The sequence below is a fragment of the Muntiacus reevesi genome, chromosome 3 (assembly GCF_963930625.1).
Source record: "Muntiacus reevesi chromosome 3, mMunRee1.1, whole genome shotgun sequence".
Classification (NCBI taxonomy): domain Eukaryota; kingdom Metazoa; phylum Chordata; class Mammalia; order Artiodactyla; family Cervidae; genus Muntiacus; species Muntiacus reevesi.
The window spans coordinates 268,220,571-268,243,414 of NC_089251.1; the positions used below are offsets into that span (position 1 = coordinate 268,220,571).

Genomic DNA, 22,844 nt, shown 5'->3' on the forward strand with positions numbered 1-22,844 from the left:
TACATAGTAATAACATTTAATGTTTTTCTAAAACTTTTTTTATAGTTATCCTATAATAATGAGGGAATCCTTCAGTAAACAGTTGCCCTGCCCCCTGACTCTGCTGTCCTGCAAAAGTAGATGCAGTTCACCACAGGCCTGACTTTCCCTCCTGACAGAGACACCGTGGTTGGGGCCCTGATGCCGGCTGGCATGGTTGCCCCGGTGGAGTGTCCTTCCTTCTCCTCCTCGGCACCCCCTTCTGATGTGTCTGCCATGGCCAGTCCCATGAATGGAGAGGAGTGTGTGCTGGCTGTTGATATTGAAGACAGATTGAGTCCAAATCCATGGCAAGAAAAGAGAGGAGAGGTAAAAATAAACGGTAAAGCAGTAAAGCAGTGTTTGATCAGGAAGTGAAAGGTAGCTCATTTGTGTCTTACAAAGTGTAAGTCATTCTTTCACTTAATTCAGAATGTTTTCGTGTCTACTACTATGATTTTTGGCTTGAATTGGTATTCTATTTAAAAGGATCCTTTCAGTGTGTAGATGGGAATATTCTTTTAAAAAGTTGCTAAGTGCACCACACAGTTGTTCGTAATTCTGAAACTTGAACGCTCTGAAAACTAAAGGTTTTTGTAATTTAATTTGGGGAAAAGCCCAGCTTGGAGAGATGTGAGCTCATTTTAGTTGTTTTCATGTGATTGCTTGTGAATATTAATAGGTTTTCCTGGGAACATGAATATGCTTAACTTTGCGGAGCTGTCCCAGATTGTAGTAGAGGTGGTAGCTGGTAGTATAAATGTCTTGTTATCTCTGTAAAATCTGGCATATTCCAGATGACCTAACGGGTAAGTAAGCCTTTTGGAGTTAGATGGGAAGTGTGCCATGTTGCCAAGTTTGTCCTTTTTCTTCCTCGTTTTCAAACTAGATTATCTCTTCTGAGGATGCTGTGACCCCTTCTGCAGTGACCCCATCTGCTTGCTCAGCTTCTTCTCGGCCGTTTATCCCAGTAACAGATGACCCAGGAGCTGCCAGCATCATTGCAGAAACCATGACCAAAACCAAAGAGGTCAAAGGGTTTTCTTCTTTAATGGTTTATTTTGAAATAATCTTAAATGTACACACAAATTGCAGAAATATTTCCTAGAAATAGAACATGGTATAACTCCTTTGTACTATCTACCTAGATTCTCCAATAGTTAGTGTTTCTAAACTGCTAGTGGGAGAGCTGCATGGCTTAATCCCAACCCTCCTTAAAGCTTCAGAGTGTGCTTCCTAATTATCAGGACATTGCCATTGATCAGGGACTATTTTCTGCCCCAGAGACCGACTCAGATTTTGCTCATTACAGGTCTAGAACCTGCCCAGGGGTGAGGGTTACCTCTTTTTGTCTTCAATATGGAACCATCCTTAAGTTCCTCTTTTTATAAGAAATGCCACAGGAATGATGCAGAGTTCTTTTCAGTGCATTCTGTTGAGGTGTGTGCATTGTTGATTTGCTGCATTACAGGTGATATTAATTATTATTACTTTGTTAAATTTGTCTGCAAGATTTCTCCATTAGAAGTTAATAAATTTAAGAAAAGCATGTTTTTAGATATTCATGGGGAGATAATTTACTTTGGGACTATGTTACTACCTTATCCCTCATTGTGTTTTAATCTGCCAGTTTTTAGTATCTTGATAATTCCAGCTGGGTCCATTACTACTGTGATAATTGTCAAATGGTGATCTTTCAGATTCCATCATTCCTTTTGGAATACCATTGTTGCTATTCTTCAGTAGGGAAGAACTTTCCCTTTTCATCTCATCTTTCTGTCAGTATATATTCATGGAATTCTGTTTTATTCAAATAATGACATGTATTGCTATCATCATTTGATACCCAAATTGTCTCAGACTTGGCCTTTTGTAGGCCTTTCCATCTAGCTTGTCTTTCTGATGTGTCCCCATATTTCTTTGAGCACTTTACTTTCTAGAACAGTCAGTTTAGTTCAGTCACTCAGATCTGTCTGACTCTTTGCAACCTCATGAGCTGCAGGACTCCAACCCATGGACTTCCCTGGCCATCATCATTATGCGGAGCTTGCTCAAACTCATGTCCATTGAGTTGGTGATACCATTCAACCATCTTATCCTTTGTTGTCCCCTTCTCCTCCTGCCTTCAGTCTTTCCAGTATCAGGGTCTTTTCTAATGAGTCAGTTCTTCGCATCAGGTGGCCAGAGTATTGGAGCTTCAGCTTCAGCATCAGTCCTTCCAATGAGTATTCAGGACTGGTTTCTTTTAGGATTGAATCTCTTTGCAGTCCAAGGGACTCTCAAGGGTCTTCTCCAACACCACAGTTCAAAAGCATCAATTCTTTGGTGCTCAGCTTTCTTTATGGTGCAACTCTCACATCTATACATGACTACTGGAAAAACCATAGGTTTGACTAGGTGGACCTTTGTCAGCAAAGTAATGTCTCTGCTTTTTAATATGCTGTCTAGGTTGGTCATGACTTTTTTCCAAGAAGCAAGCGTCTTTTAGTTTCATGACTGCAGTCACTACCTGCGGTGATTTGGAGTCCAAAAAAATTAAAGTCTCTCACAGTTTCCGTTGTTTCCCATCTGTTTGCCATGAAATGATGGGACTGATGCCATGATCTTCATTTTTTGAATGTTGAACTTTAAGTCAACCTTTTCACTCTCCCCTTTCACTTTCATCAAGAGGCTCTTTAGTTTCTCTTTGCTTTCTGCCATAAAGGTGGTATCATCTGCATATCTGAGTTTATTGATATTTCTCCCGGCAATCTTGATTCCAGCTTGTGCTTCATCCAGCCCAGCATTTTGCATGATGTACTCTGCATGTAAGTTAAATAAGCAGGGTGACAATATACAGCCTTGACATACTCCCTTCCCAATTTAGAACCAGTCCATTGTTCCATGTCCAGTTCTAACTGTTGCTTGATGACCTGCATACAGATTTCTCAGGAGGCAGGTAAGGTGGTCTGGTATTCCCATCTCTTTCAGAATTTTCCACAGTTTATTGTGATCCACACATCAAAGGCTTTAGTGTAGTGAAGCAGATGATTTTCTGCAATTCTGAGATTCAGAGGATGTGGCAATTTGATCTCTGCTTCCTCTGCCTTTTCTAAATCCAGCTTGTACATCTTGAAGTTCTCAGTTCATGTACTGTTGAAGCCTAGCTTAGAGAATATTGAGCATTACTTTGCTAGCATGTGAGGTGAGTGCAGTTGTGCAGTAGTTTGAACATTATTTGGCATTGCCTTTCTTTGGGATTGGACTGAAAACTGACCTTTCCTAGTCTTGGCCACTGCTGAGTTTTCCACATTTGCTGGCATATTGAGTGCAGCACTTTAACAGTATCATCTTTTAGGATTTGAACTAGCTCAACTGGAATTCCATCACCTCCACTAGCTTTGTACGTAGTGATGCTTCCTTAGGCCCACTTGGGTTCTCACTCCATGATGTCTGGCTCTAGGTGAGTGATAGCACCATCGTGGTTATCTGGATCATTAAGATCTTTTTGTATAGTTCTTCTGTGTATTCTTGCCACCTCATCTTAATAGCTTCTGCTTCTGTTAGATCTGTACTGTTACTTTCCTTTATTGAGCCCATCTTTGCTTGAAACGTTCCCTTGGTATCTCTGATTTTCTTGAAGAGATCTCTAGTCTTTCCCGTTTTATTGTTTTCTTCCATTTCTTTGATCACTGAGGAAGGCTTTCTTATCTCTCTTTGCTGTTCTTTGGAACTCTGCATTCATATGGGTGTATCTTTTTTTTTTTCTCCTTTTCCTTTCACTTCTCTTCTTTTATCAGCTATTTGTAAAGCTTCCTCAGACACCATTTTGCCTTTTTACATTTCTTTTTCTTGCGGATGGTTTTGATCATGGCTTCCTGTACAGTGTTATAAACTTCCGTCCATAGTTCATCAGGCAGTCTGTCTGTCATATCTAATCCCTTGAATCTATTTGTCACTTCCACTGTTTAATCATAAGGGATTTGATTTGGTTCTTACCTGAATGGTCTAGTGGTTTTCTCTACTTTCTTCATGATCTGAGCCACAGTCAGCTCCTAGTCTTGTTTTTCTTGACTGTATAGAGCTTCTCCATCTTTGGCTGCAAAGAATGCAGCCAAATGGTGATGTCAGTCTGATTTCCGAATTGACTGTCTGGTGATGTCCATGTGTAGAGTCAGCTCTGGTGTTGGAAGAGTGTGTTTGCTATGATCAGTACATTCTCTTAGTGAAACTCTGTTACCCTTTTTGTACTCCAGGGCCTAACTTGCCTATTGGATTGCTTTGCTATTTTGTTAAGGATTTTTGCACTGTATCTTCTCCTGACTTGCATTAAAGCGTAATACTGGCCTCCTAGATGAGTTAGGTTGTGTTCCTCTTCTGTTTGTTGGAAGAGTTTATGAAAGATTGGTGTCAGTTCTTTAAATATTTGGTAGAATTTTCTCTCTTTGAACATGTTCCCATTATTCTTTTATTTTGTTGTTTCTTGCACAACACAGAATTCTGGGTTCATTAGGATGTTTTATGCTGCAGTACAGAAATCATATTTCTCCAAAAACTCATGGTTCTTTTTCTTGCAGAATGGTATTTCAAAGCCAAGATCTGAAATATCTTTTTTTTTTTCTGTGACGGGAAGTGTAATTCATCTCCTTTCTTACTGGGCAGAACTAGAAAATACGTGTGTTTATATGCTTTCAATAAGTTATGCATGTTAATGTTTATTTTGGTATATACCTACATATTTTGAAAACCAGTCAGTACTAATAACTGCACAGGATTCATTCCAGTTTCTTCCTTTTCTGTGTTGATCATGCTCTTCTCTGGAAGTGGGGACTCTGGCTCCTCTATTGACAGTTTAGTAACTTCCCTCGGGCAGCTGCCTTCCTGTTCGGCTGCCTCTCCTCGCCCACGTGGATCCCTCCTTCCCCTGCACAGCTTCTGGCACTCAGAACCAGGCTGCCTGTGCAGGGATGACCTCTCATCCTGCTTGACCCACCCCTATCCCCAGTGCCAGCTGGCCCAAAGCAGGAATACCTTCCATTTGGCTTGGCTCTGTCACATTGCGGCCTCTCCCCCCTGCGATGTGGACGCCCTCCCAAGCCTCCTCAAGTGCTCCTTATCCCAGGCCATCTCATCCTGCTCACATGGTCTCCCTTGCCACCATATTCACCTTGTGAACAAGCATATTATTTTCAATTACATTTAGAACTCTTCATTTTTTGTGCTGTTACTAGTGACAAAAATATATGCTATGGAAAATATTCATAACCTGTAGTAATAAGAAAATTGATATTTGTAAATTAGATGTCTGGACTCCACTTGTGATATTTGGCAATCTCCTAAGGTGAGGTCTTAATGTAGAAATTAATCTGAATTATGCAAAATTTTTTCTTTTAGGTAGAAGAAAGATGGTATAATTTCTTTCTTAGCAATTTATTTATGAGGCATAGGCATCATCCAGATTATAGCCTGAAATTACTATCATTTCAATTTTGTTTGTTTCATTAATAACAAGAGAGTAATTTTCATGTTAGTTTTGGGCACAGTGGTCAAGAATCTGCCTGCTAATGCAGGAGACACAAGAGATGTGTGTTTGATCCCTGGGTTGGGAAGATTCCCTAGAAGACGACATGGCAACCTACTCCAGTATGCTTGCCTGGGAAATCCCATGGACAGAGGAACTTGTCAGGCTATACAGTCCATGGGGTCGCAAAAGAGTCAGACATGACTTAGTGACTAAACAACAGCAAGGTTATGCAGCCAGTGATTTTATTTTTCAGCTATTCCTTTGGATTTGTTCTCTCTTTTTTTTTTTTTTAAACAACCCCACCAAAAAATGTTTGGTATTGTTTCAAATAAGACCAAAGATGTTATATATGATTAATATATTCCACTGAATGCTTTTGCTGGTCTGCAGTGAATGAGATTCTGGAGTGTCTTCGTTTCTGATGCACTTCACTTGCTGATTCCCTGTGTCTTCACTTGAAGGTGGGAGCAGGGTCTGTTTCTTTTCAGGGAGAAACCATGCTCCTGCCTCAGAGCTCTGGTTTCCAGGGCCAACTTGAGCATTGATGGAATCTACACATTGTTGGGACCATATTCCCCGTAAGATTACTAAGTGGGGCTTGTGCTTTCCCTGGCTTATTTCTGTTTCTGAAAACCACTGACTGATTTCACTGAGATCCAGAAAGCAAGAGAGTAGAGAAGAGATACTTGTGGCATCTTGTTCTTTTCCCTGGAGAGCTGGCCTCTGCCTAGGAAACAGGAAGGGCTCAGGTCCCTGATACCCACTCCCTCTGAGCTCAGAAGCTGTTGGATCTCCCTGTTACCTTCCGTAAGCCAGACCCACTGCCAGCCTTCACGAGGCTCCTTTGTGGTGGCAGAGGCTGTGTGGTGACTGTCCTGGGCAGGAAACCCTCGTGATGTGGGATTGTGACGGGTCAGTGATGCTGTCCCAGGCAAACAAGCAATTCCTTTTTCTGCTGATGTGGAAAGAGGTAAATATTCACAGGTGTGGTTTGTTTTAACTGACATATTGTGAATGAGAAGTAAAAGGGGAGTACTGAGAAGACTGTTTTCTTCTTAACAGTACCTAAGGAATAAGAGATTATTAGCAATGTTTATATGTCAATAAGTCCATTAAGTAAAACTCTGAGAAAGAATTATGGAGAGGATCTAGGCAATAGATGTAAAAGTATAGTGTACAAATGCAGTTGACAGAAGACTCCCAAACATACCCTGTGGTGGTAGATTTTACATGGTGAGATTTCATTTGAAGTCTCCCCTTGAAACACACCTCAGATATGAAGTTGGTCACAGTATAAATTGTCATTTCTTTACAGTTTAGGCATTCCTTTTGATAGCTGCTGTTGATAATTCGTAAAATAGTTGATTGATTTTGAAAGCTTGGTACACGGTGGTGTAGATTTAGGGGCCTGTTACTTCTTATTGTAGTATTTCATGGTTTTAAATACCTCAGAAAGTTCCTTGCTCATCACTGGCAATCATGTATCCTTTGAGTTCTTGACTATTTGTCTGTTACTGTATGATTCCTCATTTTAATTGTTGAACTTTTTTAGGATGTTGAAAGCCAGAACAAAGCGTCAGGTGCAGAACTTCAGCCCTTGGATGAGTTCACCAGTTTGCTGGTGGTGGACGACACACGTGTCATGGTGGACCTGCTCAAGCTGTCTGTGTGTGGCCGGGCGGGGGACAAGGGCCGGGACGTGCTTTCAGCTGTGCTATCCGGCATGGGTACTGCCTACCCACAGGTGAGCTGCAGGGGGGCGGCTGGGCCGGAGGTGCCGCTGCCATCCTGTGTTTGAAGGGCTTCTGGCGAAAATGAGTCCCTTCTCTGCCATCTGCTGACTTGCTCCTCAGTTTGCCTTTTAACATTGTCTTAATATTTTAGAATTTAGAAATTTCTAGCTTTTGCAAAGTCAGGTCTGCCAAGCCTTCTCATTTATGGCTTCTGGATTTTGTACTGCGCTGTAGACATGGCATGAGCATGACATTGTGTAAGAAGCCTCTCAGGCTTCCTTTAATCATCTTTGTTTTCATCCGTTACTTTCTTACTGGAACGTAATTGCTTTACAATGTTGTATTAGCTTTTGTTATACCAACATCATGAATCAGCCATATATAGAGAGAGAGATTATGTATCCCCTCCCTCTTGAGCTTCCCTCCCACCGCCTCATCCCACCTCTCTGGGTCACCACAGAGTACCAAGCTGAGCTTCATTTGTTATTATATTTACCTTTTTGAACCATCTGGAATGTATCTTGATATAGGGGATAAAGTAGGGATTCAGCTTTACTTTTTCCTAGACGGCAAACATGTTGCAGCAACACAATTTATTGACTGAATCTATCTTCTTCCCAAGTGACTTGAAGGCCACTCTTATTGTATCGTAAACTTCTGTACTTATTTGGGTCCTTTATAGATTTTTTTTGGTTCCATTATTCCAGTTTTATGCTTTAATATCACCGCGTTTTTAACTATTGACTCTTTAAAGTAGGTTTCAGTGTTTGGTAGCACTGGGCTCTGGAGCACTCTCTGCCCTGATGATCTGTACCTGAGCCACCCAGTGTGCTGACTCCTAGCCACGGATGGCTCTTGAGCTCTTGAAATGTAGCTAGTGCCCCTGCGGCACTGACGTTTTCATTGTATTTCACTTTAAGTTTGAACAGCCGCATGTGGCTAATGTCGAGTACCAAGTCAGTGTCATATGAGTGCACCTTAGAAGTAGAACCCATCAGTTCTGAAGCCCCTGGCTTCCTTAAGGCCCCTTGTCGCTTATGCGCAGCCCTGCTCTGCCTCAGCACCGGCCGTGTCAGGGGGGTCTGCGGCCACACGCCTCCTGCAGCTGCGTCACCTGTGCTCGATTTCCTTGTCCCCACCACCAAGACCGTAATGTACTTAGGAAGGCTTGAGTGTTCTTGAAATCATAGTAAATGATTTGGTAGATATTTTAGGGGCTTGTTAGTTCTTAATCAGATTCAGGAAGAACTGAAAAGTTATAGGTTTCCTACTTCGTAGTTTTTCAAGGCAAGTTACTTGGCATAATTCTGAGAGATTAAATCAAGGTGAATTTCCATAAGCAAAATATTAATGTTTTTACAAGTGTATTGCATTTGTGAGAGGAAAGGATGAAATGAGAATGTGGATTTAAAGTATTAATACCTAGGATTTGTTGTATGCATATCTTCCAGGCCTGGTTCTTGGTGCATTCACTGAGTACAGAGCACAGGCTTTCCCTTTGTTTACAGATAAGAAAGCTGAAGCTCACAGTGGTCATTACTCCCTCAAAGACACTCAGGTTTCTGGTGGATGGGAGAAATGATCGTGATATCTGAGGGCAGGACCACACCTTTGACCCTTCTGTCACCCTCTTCTCAGAGTTTATTTGCTTCTCTTGGGGTACTGGCTGTCTTTGCAGAAGAAGGTGTCAAAGCCCAGAACACCCCTGCTGGACTGTGCATTAGGAATTAGATGACATCATTTCAAATTCAAGGGAAGACAGAAACAGAGATGGGGACTTTCTTCCAACTTTCCTGGCCAGTGGCAGGTGCTGCTCTTAGGTCCCATCCTGATCTAGTATTTGAGACTCTTTAAACAGGAGAAACTGTTGCATTCATAATTATAAAACCTAAATTATGGCAATGAGTACAGCTTGTCATTAATGAAACTTCTTACTAAGATAACCTTTATTATCTAAATACAAGGAAAAATAGATTAAAATAGTCATTTCTGGAAGAATAGAGAATGGTTTCATTACGTTTTTCTAAATTTAAAAACCTTGGAAGTTAATGTATTATTACTGTAACAACATATTGTTTGTTTTTAAAATAGCCATTTAAATGGTGTGACTCACTAAAATTTTAAAATGAAGTCTGAGCATTATGGATTGTTGGGCGAGTGTGGTATGGGGGCTGACCCTAAATGTCTTGGGTCAGGAGACACCCCGGGTCTCTCATTTCGGGTGCTGTCTACCCCTGTTCAGCCTCAACAGCTGCGTCATCCCTCTCCATTCCTGCCCCTCTTGCTTGACCCCATGCCTTCTAGGATCTTGGTCATTTTTATCACCTTCTGCTCCTTGCTTGAAAGTTTTGTTCCTGGGCAGACTTTTCCTCACTAGGACATAACCTTATCTTGATGTGAAGAGAAAGTGTTGAGATGACGGGCATTTCGTTTCATCATTTGGCATGTATTGGTGTTTCGTGTGTCAGCTGCTTCCTTATTCCTTGTACATAGATCCCTCCAAGCTTCTCAGCACCCCTGCCAACTCTGCTATCATGATTTTATCAGTGAGGAGACTGAGCCCTGATTTAAACTAGATTTCTCAAACTCCCAAGCTCTCCATGCCCCCGTCCCTGTGGAAAGAACTGAACCGGGCAGGTATCCTGATGTCTTCCTGCTTTGTCCCCTGCTTCCGCCCACAGGTGGCAGATATGTTGTTGGAGCTCTGCGTCACCGAGTTGGAGGATGTGGCCACAGACTCACAGAGTGGCCGCCTGTCCTCGCAGCCTGTGGTGGTGGAGAGTAGCCATCCCTACACCGATGACACATCGTCCAGCGGCACAGTGAAGATCCCAGGTACTGAGGGCTGGCCCCAGGGAGCAGACGGGGTCGTACAAAAGCTGCCTGTAGAACCGCTCCGTTTCTGCCGTTGCATCAGTTGAAGCAGCCGTCCTTGTTTTACATTAAAAAAAAGCAACAGAATTGCTTTAGAGTCACTTTTCTCACCTTTTCTAGAAACCTCACTTACCCAAAACATGATACAGGAAACTATGCAAAGTGAGTGTTTAGCTTAATGCTTATGAGGTGGATGCCTTAGCTGCCGAAACTCAGATCTAGAAGTGATCCTCTGCCTGTTCCCAGAAGCCTTCCCTGTGTCATCCGCTCTGATGTGACACGGCGCTGGCTCGTATTTCCGGGCAGTTTCTGTTACCCACGTGTGCATTCTCATAGCTCTCTTGATTAAACAGTTTCCATCTTTTAAGTCTCTTTTAACCTGTAGCTTCTTCCTTTTTTTTTCAACAATTCGTGCCGGCTGCACTTTAACCTGTTGCTCAGTCCTGTCTTGCCACCCGATGACCCCTGATTCATCGGCCTGGTTGGTTCTGCCGGACCCTCTGACAGGACTGTTTGTGTTCGTGATCCAGCGCCTGGAAGCGTCTAGTATCCACTTGTCTCTCCTTTTGTGATGCCAGCATCTACTGATGCTCACTGCCTGAGGCCATTAAATCCACTGGTGGTTGCAAAATGGTGCTATTCTAGTTATTTCATTTCTTTCCTATTTATTAGCTAGATTACTTTATATAGGGACATTTTCCCTGATCCTTTGGTTGGTTACCCAGGAGTACTGTTTGTATAAGAAAGGCAGGATAAAAGCTTGATTCTTTTCTTCTTTTTACATTTTCACGAGAATGAACACATCATCCTTTGAAAGTGACCAGTTGTTTTGGGGTTTTTTTGACTGTGCCTCAACAGCTTGTGGGATCTTAGTTTCCTGATCAGAGACTGAACCCAGACTGACAGATGGGGAATCACCAAATCCTTAACACGAGTTAGTCAGAAAATTACCTGTTTTTTCTTTTACATCATGAACCCATGGACTTAAACATGTATGATGGGTTTTCATCCATTATGACTATTGTCCCGTTGAAGCTCAAACTATCGCATCTCCAGACCTTGAGCTCCTTGTTGCGTTTGGCTCTTGGCACTGATTCCGGTCCAGTGGTTTACTTCCTTGTAGTCTGATAAGACGAGATGCTTTAGGCTCATCACGTCGTTTCTCCTCTCCACCTGGAATCTACCCTGGTGTCTTTTAGTGGAGATGGCATTTTAGATCACTGGGCTGTTGTTGTTTCTAGACTTTTTCAGTGGATAGAGACAGGGTAAATGAGTGGACAGTCAAACTGACTGACGACTGACCGACTTTCTTTTGAGTTCATAATGATATGATAGATCCAAATTCAGAACTACACATTTCTATTTATACTTAACCTCTTCTGTTACATCTATCTTTCTTTTCTCCCCCAGAATCCTGGTTCTAAGACAGAGGAATGATAGAATTAGAATATCTCATAATTACTTATTTACTTTATCCCACATCACAGGCACAAAAGACTCAGGGTACTAGTCTAACACTACCAGATAGGTATACGGTTACTGAAAATAGTTAACAAAATTTTTTCTTGGTTTCTTGCTCTCTTCATTGTTGCAATTTGATTAGATTGGTCATACTATAAATCCCAGAGCATAACAGCTATTGCTACTTTCTTCCTGTTAATCTTCATTTAGTTCTAGTTGTCTCCTTCCTTACAATGATTGTCTGAAGTTCACTCTCTTGTCAGTTCCTCAGCGAGGCTCAGAGGGTGATAGTCCCGACATGAGTCAACTTGTTCTAAGAGTTGGTTGCCCACATTTGAAAGTTAGTTTTATTGAATACCATATTTTCCTCCTGTGAAAGTGTTGTTATAAGTGACATTCTCAGATAAGGGTTTGTGCCCCTTTAAAATGTTCAATAGTTTCAAGTCTTATCTTTCAAGACAGTTTTTTTGGCATTACAGTTTGTGGTATTTGTTTGCAACCTTGTTTCAATTTTCTTTTTCATGGACATGTGATTGTTATCTTGTATTGGATGCCTTTTAGAGGCATTATTGGCTACTTCCTTTTCTCCTGTTTGTCTCAAAGCATATCTGTTGTGTCTATTTGCCCCATGTTCTTTCTAATTTAATTTTCATTTCTGAATTTAAAAAAATGCTTTACTAAACTATCATTTAGTGTTTTGTCCTAATTCTTATTTATATTGTTCTTTCATATCATGTATCATTTTCCTGATTTCTTTTAGCTTGGTTTGAAATAATATATTTTTCATATGTTTTGTGGGCACATCTTTCTGGCTTGCCTTCATTGTTTATAGGAAAATGTTATTCTATTCTTATTCTCTCTTTTGTAGTAATAACTTTATATTGTATTTGACCTTGATACTTTTATCCTGATCATTTTTATGTGAAATTAGTTTTCTTAAACTTTTAGAATGAGATGGGGTTCACAAAAGCTTCTTTAACTTTGAACTCGTAGTCTCTCATAGTAGAAATTAAGCAAAAGATAATTCCACTCAGAAGGTACCTGTGACAAAGTCTAGTATACCTCTTCCTCTTTTCTGTTTCTCTCTTCCTTGATATCCAGTCTGCCAGCAAGTCCTAACATTTCTCCTTTAAAAATATATTTCAGATTCAGCCATGTATCACCATTCCAAATCATTCTGGGCCTAACCATCTAGTTTCACCTGGTTTATTATACTAACTCATATACCAGATGTATAGATGTTCTGCTTCTACTTCTCACCTTCTGTGTCTCCCAGAACCAACTCCTTACATGATAACCAGAGAGATTCTCTTAAAGAGGATTAGAATATACTGGTAGTCTGCTTAAAATCTGCCAGTGCATGTCTGTAACCTTAAAATAGGACTCAGATCCTTGATGGAGGCTGTGCGACTTCCCGTGAGCCTTGTTTGCCTCTCAAGCAGCAGCATTCCTGTCCGCTTCACCTGTCTCTCCTGGCCCCTCCACAGCCTCTTTCATGGGGGCCCCTCAGTGTGTTTCGGGGGTAGGCCATCGGCCTGGAGCAGTGCTCTCATAGGCAGCTAGTTACAGATTTCTGGCCGCGTCTCCCCGTGGAGCGAATCCTTTCCTGGCTACCATGTACTGGAACAGCCTTTCCCAAGTGTTGTTTCAGACTTCCTTCTTCAAACCAGTTATGCTTGGTGATATTTAACGAACACGACCTGTTTCTGTCTTATGCTAGAACAGGGACTAGCTGCAGTTAATGTTATATACAAGGCATGAGAGTGGAAGTCCTTACCTTATTCCGTAGAGTGAATACATATCATTCTCTTAGCATTTGGTATGTTAACTGTTGGTTTTTCATACATGCCTTTATCAGGTTGAGGAAACTTTTCCTAGTTTGTGGGGGAAATTTTATCATAAGAGAGTGTTGGATTTTGTCAAATGATTTTTCTGTGTATTATTGACACACTGTTTTCTGTATTAATCCTTTATTAGTATGGCATGTTATATGAATCAGTTTCTGGATATTAAACTTGTATTGCATTTCTAGACAAATCATAATTGTCCACAATGTATAATCTATAATATATGTTGCTGGATTTGGCTTGCTAATGTTTTGTTAAGGATTTTTTAACCTATTTTCATGAATAGTGTCAGCTTGTGGCTTTCCTTTCTTTTTATTTTTTTATTAAAAACTTCAAAATTTATTTATGTAGCTTTCCTTTCTTGTAATATCTTTATCTCATTTTGATATTAGAGTAATACTGGCTTTACAGATTGAGTTGCAGCATGTTCCCTTCTCCTCTCTTCTCTGAAAGAGTTTTTGTAGGGTAGGTATTCTTTTTCCATAAATATGAAAACATATTTACAGAATATGTCTTCTGTATAAAATTTAAAAAGCAAAAATAAAAATGAAAACTCCCTCACTTGTATCTCCTGCATTCTCACTGCTACAGCACTCTACTTCTGACATCAGACATGTGAGGGTTTCCACACATCATGCAGCTGTGCAAAATCAGCTGGTGTCCTATAGTTTAACTCAATCCTGACACTAGGTTAATGGCTTAAGTCCCACCAAGACTGCACCCACTTCAGATGCCAGTCAGAATGCCAAATTCTGACCTTTGCTGCATGCTGACTTTCTGTAAATCGGAGGTTTCCACAGCCTCCTCCTGAAGTTCAGTTGATTTGCTACAGCAGCTCACAGAACTCACAGAAACATTTACTTAGGTTCATTAGTTCGTTGTCAGTTCCGTTCAGCTCAGTCGCTCAGTCATGTCTGACTCTCTGCGGCCCCATGGAGTTTTTATAGAGGACATGACAAAGAATACAGGTGAACAGCCAGATAAAGAGATGCATAAGAGTTCAAGATTGTGGGTGGACTTGTTGAAGTCTTCTGTATCTTTACAGACTTTTCTGTCTCTTTGTTCTGTCAGTTGTTGAAAGCTAAATTTTGAAATTCCCAGTTGTAAAAAAAAAAAAAAGCAGGATTTGTCTGCTTTTTTCATTTATATTTGTTTTTCTGTCATGTGTTTTGGGGCTTTGTTCAGACCTAAAAGAAGCAGAAGAGATTAACAGAGACAGCAAGAATACACAGAAGAACTATACAAAAAGTCTAAGGACCCAGAGTCATTGTTATCATGTTTTCACTGTTTTCTTGAATTCTTTGAACATATTTATTATAGTTTTGAAGTCATTGCCTACTCAGTTCAGCATCTGGCCCATTAGGGTCAGTTTCTGTTGCCTGATTTTCTTTGAGAGTATGGCTCACATTTTTCAGTGTTTTTGCATATCTCATTATATTTTGTTGAAAACTTGGACATTTTAGATTCTGTTGTGTCACTTGGATTCTGAGTTTTTAAAAAAGATTTGTAATTGTTGCTGGATTTCTATGGTTTTTTTGTGTGTTTCTTTTGTAAGATGCCTGGAATTACTCTCTAAAATCTCTCCCCTGCATCACATATCCACTGATAACCCAGGTTACTTTTTTATTTTGATTTTTGTTTTCTAACCTGACTTCTAGGGTTTGTTCCATATTTGCTTGATTTAGCCTGCTCATTTCCTCATCTGTGGATGGATCTCTGTGGATGGAAGCAAGGGAGGGCATGGAAGTCAGTGTTTTGGCAGTTTTCCTGTGTGTGTGTGCGTGCGTGTGTGTGCGTGCATGTGTGCACACACACACGCACATGCACACGCACACCCAACTCTCCGTTTTCTTGAGGACATGTGCCTCGAGTCACCCAGGACTGCATGATGTTCTCATTGAGTCCTTCTTTGTTCTCTGACTTCCAGAATCTTCTTGTTAGATTTCTGGCTAGTTCTCATGTCTGGCACCCCCTAGCCACACCACATTCTCGAGCCAGCAAAGATGCAAGCTTTTCTGTATGTTCTCAGTTACACTCCCTACTCTCTGACTTTTAGGATCTCTGCCCAGGCACTGCCCCTGCTCTGCAGCAGTTAGCACGAGGTCGCTGGAGACAGAGTCCCCTCTTGGGAAAGTTGAGCTGCAGCCGCACAGGGCAACCCCAGGCGAGAACACATAGGCTCTCGCTGTTCCTACCTGAGTTGGGTAGTTTTTCCGTGAATGAACTCTTCTCAGTTCGTTGTTTGCCTTGAATTGATTTGAAGAGCCCTGGAATCATTGTTTCTTACTATTTTGAGTGATTTTATAGTTGTTTTGCCAACCTTTTCCCTCCACCATAACCCAAGTCATACCCTTCCCTGATTCGTTTCTAAGCTAATTTGTCCCAGAGAAGACTCTAGATTTAATGCTAGATTCTTGGTGGACATGATTTTATATGGCTTTTAAAATGTGGGGGGCAGGATAATAAAGCTTGGTCTCTTGGTTAGGACTAGCATGAAAATTTTCCTAGAAGTGAGACCACAAAACCAGTTGGCTGAGTGAGAGTGAATTGTGTTGTTTCCATCACGGGTGAAATGCTTTGTGGGAGGCAAGAGTTGGAGTGCGAGGAGTCCTTGTTTTTTGAGGTTAGTTCCTCCTGACTTTGCTGCACATCACTGTGGACTCCCTGCCTCTGTGTGTGTGATTGTGGCCCCGTCTGTGGAGTGTCGATCGGGAGTGTCACTCTGTCTCTGCTTGCCTATCCCCCAGGTGCAGAAGGGCTCCGGGTGGAGTTTGACCGGCAGTGCTCCACCGAGAGGCGCCATGACCCTCTCACAGTCATGGACGGCGTCAGCAGGGTCGTCTCCGTGCGGTCAGGTAGGAGGGGCTGAGCCTGCTTCTGTAGAACAGGACCGTTAGCACTGCTAAATAGAGCACTACTGCTGCGTTCTCACCTGCGTCTGCAGGAGAGGACGATACGTGACCTAACTGCAAAGTACAGTAGGTTGTATCTGTTTTCCCCTGTGCTTTCAGTAAGATGATTTATTCACGTGATGCATGTGCCTCCCCACTGGTGGGTGGAATTACCGGTGTCCAGTGTGACTGCCTGTCCTTGTTGGGGGCACTGGTTGTCTGGGGGGGGGGACCCAGTCTCACCTAGACAGTGGAGATGGTGCTGTTAGGCATTTGGCAGTGTCAGAATGATGCACGGTAAAGATGGACATACTACAAGGCTTCTTAAAGGTTTTTTTTTTTTAGTTTTGATTGCTGTGAGGAGTTAGGCTCCACACGGAGTAAGTGTCGTGTGCACGCGGTGGACGGTACTGAGAAGTGGGAGGTGTCTTCTTTGGGTCTCTCTCTGCTCTGATGTGCTCCATGAGATTGAACAAGAGCGAATCACTCTGTCTAGGGGCTTGTTAAATCCCCTTCACTGGCTTTTTTAGAATCATCGGTGCAGGTGTATATGTATAGGTCTGTGTGTGCAGATCTCTTCAGATATCTTTATTCTTCATCTGGAGCCAGGGTCAACAAATGTTTCCTAACATAACTACTCCCCTCTGCCTTTGTAGCAAAGGCAGCCGCAGACCAAATATAAATGATGGGCCTGGCTGTGTACCAGTAGAATTTTACTCACAAGACATTACTTTGGATGAAGTGGTATCACAGATGAGCATGGAATTTTTTTCCTGGCAGCTTGGCAGATGTCACTGTAGTATGCAGTGGTGTTCTGAGATGTCGCCAGCTTCTCTACTTCCAACAGGGCCCCTTCCAGGCTACCCCCACCCTGCTGGCTGATGACTCCTCTAAGTGGAAGCTCGGTTGGGGTGGCATACCATAAGTTTGTCCCCCAGCTCCTCTCCAGGCCACCCCAGGCTCTGGCGGGGCTGCTCTCCCCTTCCTGGAGGCTGACTCATCTGTGCTGAACTGCCCTGTGCTTCAGTGGGGCCCCGTGTCTTTGAACACTTGATTCCCCTTTGAGGAAGACTGAGGCTTTCTCTTTGGCAGTCTGGGTAATAACCATTACATCAGATCCTCTCAGAAAAAGTTCTGTAGGCCCTGACCCTGGTGTGAGCACGGACTGGCTCTGTGGGCCTCTCCCATGTCATTGTGGTTGTGTGTGAGTGTCTTCTGTTGGGGCAGTGCCTGCCTGTCCTCTGCTTCCCAGTTGCTTGCTGCAGTGTGAGCTGAAGGCCTTGGTGTGAACGCACCTGGGCAGTGGGCTGGAGGAGCCAGCTGTCTTTCAGGCAGGGTGTGAGTGACTTTGTATCTAAGGAAGTTGATGTTGATCTGATGATGGGTAAACCCACCACCAGTGTGCTTTTGTCCCCCAGGCCGGGAGTGGTCTGACTGGTCCAGCGAACTGCGCATCCCAGGGGATGAGTTGAAGTGGAAGTTCATCAGTGATGGGTCTGTGAATGGGTGGGGCTGGCGCTTCACAGTCTACCCCATCATGCCAGCTGCAGGTGAGGAGTGGGCTTGATGATCCAAGCAAGGGAAATACACATGTATTTTCATTTGGTGCTTTGTAGTCTACCTTCTGTTGTGTTGGGACCCAGCACTGGCCAAGGCCCCACCACATCAAGGTTCAGAACTGCAATGAGCTGTTTCAGTTGTCTGGCTGTTAGGGTGTAGCACTCTGCTTTCACCCAAAGTTTCCCAGCTGTTGCTGGTTGCAGTTCTTCAGCCATGTGAGTTTTCAGGTGAAATGTCAGTGTACGGAACATGGTTAAGTGACACGACAGTGGCCGCAGCCCTCTAGGAATGGCATCCATGTGGATGAAGCACTCACTGTGGGTTGAATCTCCTTGTGGGGTAGCTGTTGCTCTGCCCAGCAAGGGGACAGTTACAATTCCCTTTCTTCAGGCCCCAAAGACCTTCTTTCTGACCGCTGTGTCCTCTCGTGCCCATCCATGGACTTGGTGACTTGTTTGTTGGACTTCCGGCTCGATCTTGCGTCAAACAGAAGCATCGTCCCCCGCCTCGCCGCGTCCCTGGCAGCGTGTGCGCAGCTGAGTGCCTTGGGTGAGTGGCACCTCTGTTGTCAGGTCTGTCTTCTTGAGAAGGATGGTCATCCTCTGACTTTTCTGTCTTCTCATTTCAGCTGCCAGTCACAGAATGTGGGCCCTTCAAAGACTGAGGAAGCTTCTTACAACTGAATTTGGACAATCAATTAACATAAACAGGCTACTTGGAGATAATGATGGGGAAACAAGAGCTCTGGTATGAAACATTACATTATAGTTTCTAGTTGTGTGACCCTTCGGGACTAAAATGTTGCTTTAATTATTTTAACTTCTTAATCACAGAAGAGTTGGGAAATTTCACATAGGACTAAGAGCCGTTCTTGCATTCAGGCTCCTTTATGTTGCTGCTGTACTGAGTGCAGGCTGAACTTTGATTATAGAAACAGCCCCATGTAGATGGCTGTGAGAATAGGATTGTCTGTTGGGCTTTATGTGTCAAACTCACCACATCCCCTTTGTTTTGCTGGGTGAAGTAGTTAACTGTTAAAAGAATGCTTATCTCAACCATGTTGGAGGTGGAGGTTTGTGAAGCAGAAATTCCTTTCTGGTTCCCTGGGAGAACTGTTTTTGTTATACTGAAATTAAGACCAAACATTCTGCAGTGAATTTTCATGCTCTTTTTAATTTCAGTATTCATTATGTCTTTTTAGATTTTTTCCTGTTTATAAATATCAATCACTTGTTTTAGGGGAGAATAGTACCAGTATAATTAAACATTTGACTCACAGAAACAAAACACTCAACCCAACTCTGCGGAATTTGGTTTCCTAGTATGGGCTATAATTCTGTTGTTTTCTTAAAAGAGTTTTTCAGGCAGTGCTCTTGCTGCTTTGGTGAAAGGCCTTCCAGAAGCTTTGCAAAGGCAGTTTGAATATGAAGATCCTATTGTGAGAGGTGGCAAGCAGCTACTGCACAGCCCATTCTTTAAGGTAATACTTGACTTGTTTTGAGGTGGTGAGAGAACCACAGGGAGCTGTCACGTACAGTAGATCAAATATCAGGCATCCCTGAGGACAGGTATGGGTATTGAAGTTGGATGTGAAACGTTTTCAAGATTGTCTGCGTGATCTAAGCTCTGGTGCTTTGATAACAGTGTGCCTTCAGATGCTGTTACTTAGGTGGCAAGTATTGTGGCAGTGGTCTGATCTGACTTCCTGTTGTCAGGTGCATCACTAGGAACTGGGTAGGAATAATCCACATCATTGGTGATGCCACGCCCCTTGCTGGGCATGTGGCAGTTATCCTGTAGTGAGGAATTCTGAGGGAAGACCTCCAGAGAGCCTGCATGGGGGCTGTCTTTGGCATGCAGTGCTGGTGAAGTAGAATGTGAGCTGTGTCTCTGAGTGTCCCTGTGTTGTTAATTTTTGGTGGCTGCAGGTACTAGTAGCTCTTGCTTGTGACCTGGAATTAGACACGCTCCCTTGCTGTGCTGAAACACATAAGTGGGCTTGGTTCCGGAGGTACTGCATGGCCTCCCGAGTTGCTGTGGCCCTGGACAAGAGAACGTCACTGCCCCGTCTGTTTCTCGACGAGGTATGGTACCTTATTTTGGAACCTCTTTGGGGATGCAAAGTGTTTTCTTTTAGAGTGTAAAGAGATGCCAATGTTATGAGATAGTAACATCTGCAAGGCAAGGAATATCATTAAAAAAAGAAGCACATAGTTGAAAATGAATAACACTGAATTTCAGTTAAAGTTTATTTTTAGAAAAGATATAATGATACTGCCTAGACATTTTAAAGTATCTTCAATGTAATATAATGTCGGTTTTGATTTTTTACCCTAAAATCACAATGTTGATGTTGGCATTCCCTCATTGTTGGGAAGGCCTCCTCTCCTGTCTTCTTACCTTAGTATTATTTATTTTACTCCTGAGAGATGAGTGCTTGATTTATAATCTCATAATAATATTGTCCAGGTGGCTAAGAAAATTCGTGAATTGATGGCAGATGGCGAAAACATGGATGTTCTCCATGAGAGTCACAGCATTTTTAGAAGAGAGCAAGATGAACAGCTTGTGCAGTGGATGAACAGGTTGACTATAGCCAAAACAAGAGTTAATGTTGTCTGTGGGAAAATGGTGCTTCACATGGAGTTCTTTCCCATGTCAATTGTTTTTTAATGTCTGTTACAGGCGACCAGATGACTGGACTCTTTCTGCTGGTGGCAGTGGAACAATTTATGGATGGGGTCATAATCATAGAGGTCAGCTTGGGGGCATTGAAGGTGCAAAAGTTAAAGTCCCTACGCCATGTGAAGCTCTTGCAGCTCTCAGACCTGTGCAACTAATTGGAGGAGAGCAGACGCTCTTTGCAGTGACAGCTGATGGGAAGGTAAGAAGGTGTGTTTTCTGTGTCATACTGACATCGAAACTGAGAGACAGCTGTGGCTAAAGGGCAGTTTGGATCATAGTGTGTATAAGGATTCTGTACTGAAACATTATTTCAAGATTAATAGTATTTATGGCATTCTGAAAGCAGTATGCCATAAATTCTATAGTATTTCTGTATAATCTTTAGTGTATTTTATGACTTTAGAATTTTTTACTTTGAAATGCGGCATACATACAAGGTATGTATGTATGATTTACAAGGTATATTATAGTTATTGGCGCATCGGTCCATTTGATGTATGTATTACATTTTTGTCTGCTGTCATGATGCTGGCATTATGCTATCATAATGTCTTTAAAAATTTTTTTAATTGGAAGGTAATTGCTGTATATTATTGTGTTAGTTTCTGCCGTACATCAACATGATCATCCATAGGTATACATATGTCCCCTCCTTCTTGGACCTCCCTGTCACCTCCCACCGATCCCACTGCTCTAGATTGTCACAGCGCACCTCGTTTGAGCTCCCTGTGTCATACATTTGCGCTGGCTATCTGTTTTACATACGGTGCTGTATATGCTTCAGTGTTGCCGTTTCAATTCATCCCTCCCCTTCCTTCCCCCACTGTGTCCACAGGTCTGTTCTCTGTGTCTGCATCTCCACTGTTCCCCTGCAGATAGGTTCATCAGCACCGTCTTTCTAGATTCCGTATATATATGTTAATATACAATATTTGTTTTTCTCTGACTTACTTCACTCTGTATAATAGGCTCTAGGTTCATCCTCCTCATTAGAACTGACTTAAATATGTTCTTTTTGTAGCTGAGTAATAATCCATTGTGTATACGTACCACAGCTTCTTTATCCATTCATCTGTTGAGTGACATCTATGTTGGTTCTGTGTCCTAGCTACTGTAAATAGTACTGCAGTGAACACATGTGTCTTCTTCAGTTATGGTTTTCTCCGGGTATATGTCTAGTAGTGGAATTGCTGGGTTATATGGTAGTTTGGAATAAAACTAGTTTTTTAAGGAATCTCCATACTGTCTTCCATAGTGACTGTATCTATTTACATTCCCACCAACAGTGCAAGAGGGTTCCCTTTTCTCCACACCCTTTCCAGCATTTATTGTTTGTAAATGTCTTGCTGATCGCCATTCTGACTGGTGTGAGGTGATAACTCATTGTAGTTTTGATTTGCATTTCTCTGATAATGAACAATGTTGAGCATCTTTTCATGTGTTTGTTGGCCATCTGTATGTCTTTGGAGAAGTGTCTGTTTAGATCTTCCACCAATTTTTTTATTGGGTTGTTTGTTTTTCTGATATTGAGCTGCATGAGCTACTTGTGTATTTTGGATTGCAGTTATTTTCTTCTGTTCTGAGAGTTGGGAGAAAATAATTGCAATTATTTTATCCTTGTTTATAGTTTCCTTTGATCTACAAAAGCTTACAAGTTTAATTAGGTCCTCCTTGTTTATTTTGTTTTTATTTCCATTATTCTAGGAGGTGGGTCATTGAGGATCTTACGTGATTTATGTCAAGGAGTGTGCTGCCTATGTTTTCCTCTAGGAGCTTTCTAGTTTCTGGCCTTTAATCCATTTTGAGTTTATTTTTGTGTATGTCTTAGGAGGTGTTCTAGTTTCATTCTTTCACGTGTAGCTGCCCAGTTTTCCCAGCACCACTTTTTGAAGAGGCTCTCTTTTCTCCCTTGTGTCATTTGTCAAAGATAAGGTGCCCATAGGTGCATGGGTTTATCTATGGACTTTTCTGTCTTATTCCATTGGTCTATATTTTTGTTTTTTGTGCCAGCCATACTATCTTGGTGACTATAGCTTTGTAGTATAGTCGGAAGTCAGGAAGGTTGATTCTTATAGCTCTTTTTTTCTTTTTCAAGGTTGCTTTGTCTATTTGGGGTCTTTTGTGTTTCCATACAAATTGTGAAGTTTTTTGTTCTAGTTCTGTGACAGATACCGTTGGTAGTTTGGTAGGGATTGCATTGAATCTGCTTTGAGTAGTATAGTCAGTTCCATGATATTGATTCTTCCAATCCAAGAACATGGTTTATCTCTTC

At 42.1% G+C, this 22,844-nt stretch overlaps 1 protein-coding gene across 6 annotated transcripts in view; it reads left to right on the forward strand.

Annotated features, from left to right (window-relative positions):
* Window positions 1-22,844, forward strand: part of HERC2 (HECT and RLD domain containing E3 ubiquitin protein ligase 2) — a 242,569-nt gene that overhangs the window by 185,583 nt on the left and 34,142 nt on the right. For all 6 annotated transcript variants that reach the window (XM_065932020.1, XM_065932015.1, XM_065932017.1 and 3 more), the window contains 12 exons: window positions 159-348; window positions 908-1,048; window positions 7,074-7,265; window positions 9,936-10,089; window positions 16,184-16,291; window positions 17,746-17,877; window positions 18,278-18,436; window positions 18,516-18,634; window positions 19,242-19,367; window positions 19,816-19,971; window positions 20,357-20,472; window positions 20,573-20,771. In XM_065932020.1, coding sequence (XP_065788092.1) covers window positions 159-348; window positions 908-1,048; window positions 7,074-7,265; window positions 9,936-10,089; window positions 16,184-16,291; window positions 17,746-17,877; window positions 18,278-18,436; window positions 18,516-18,634; window positions 19,242-19,367; window positions 19,816-19,971; window positions 20,357-20,472; window positions 20,573-20,771 — 1,792 coding nt within the window. The remainder of the gene's footprint in view (window positions 1-158; window positions 349-907; window positions 1,049-7,073; window positions 7,266-9,935; window positions 10,090-16,183; window positions 16,292-17,745; window positions 17,878-18,277; window positions 18,437-18,515; window positions 18,635-19,241; window positions 19,368-19,815; window positions 19,972-20,356; window positions 20,473-20,572; window positions 20,772-22,844) is intronic.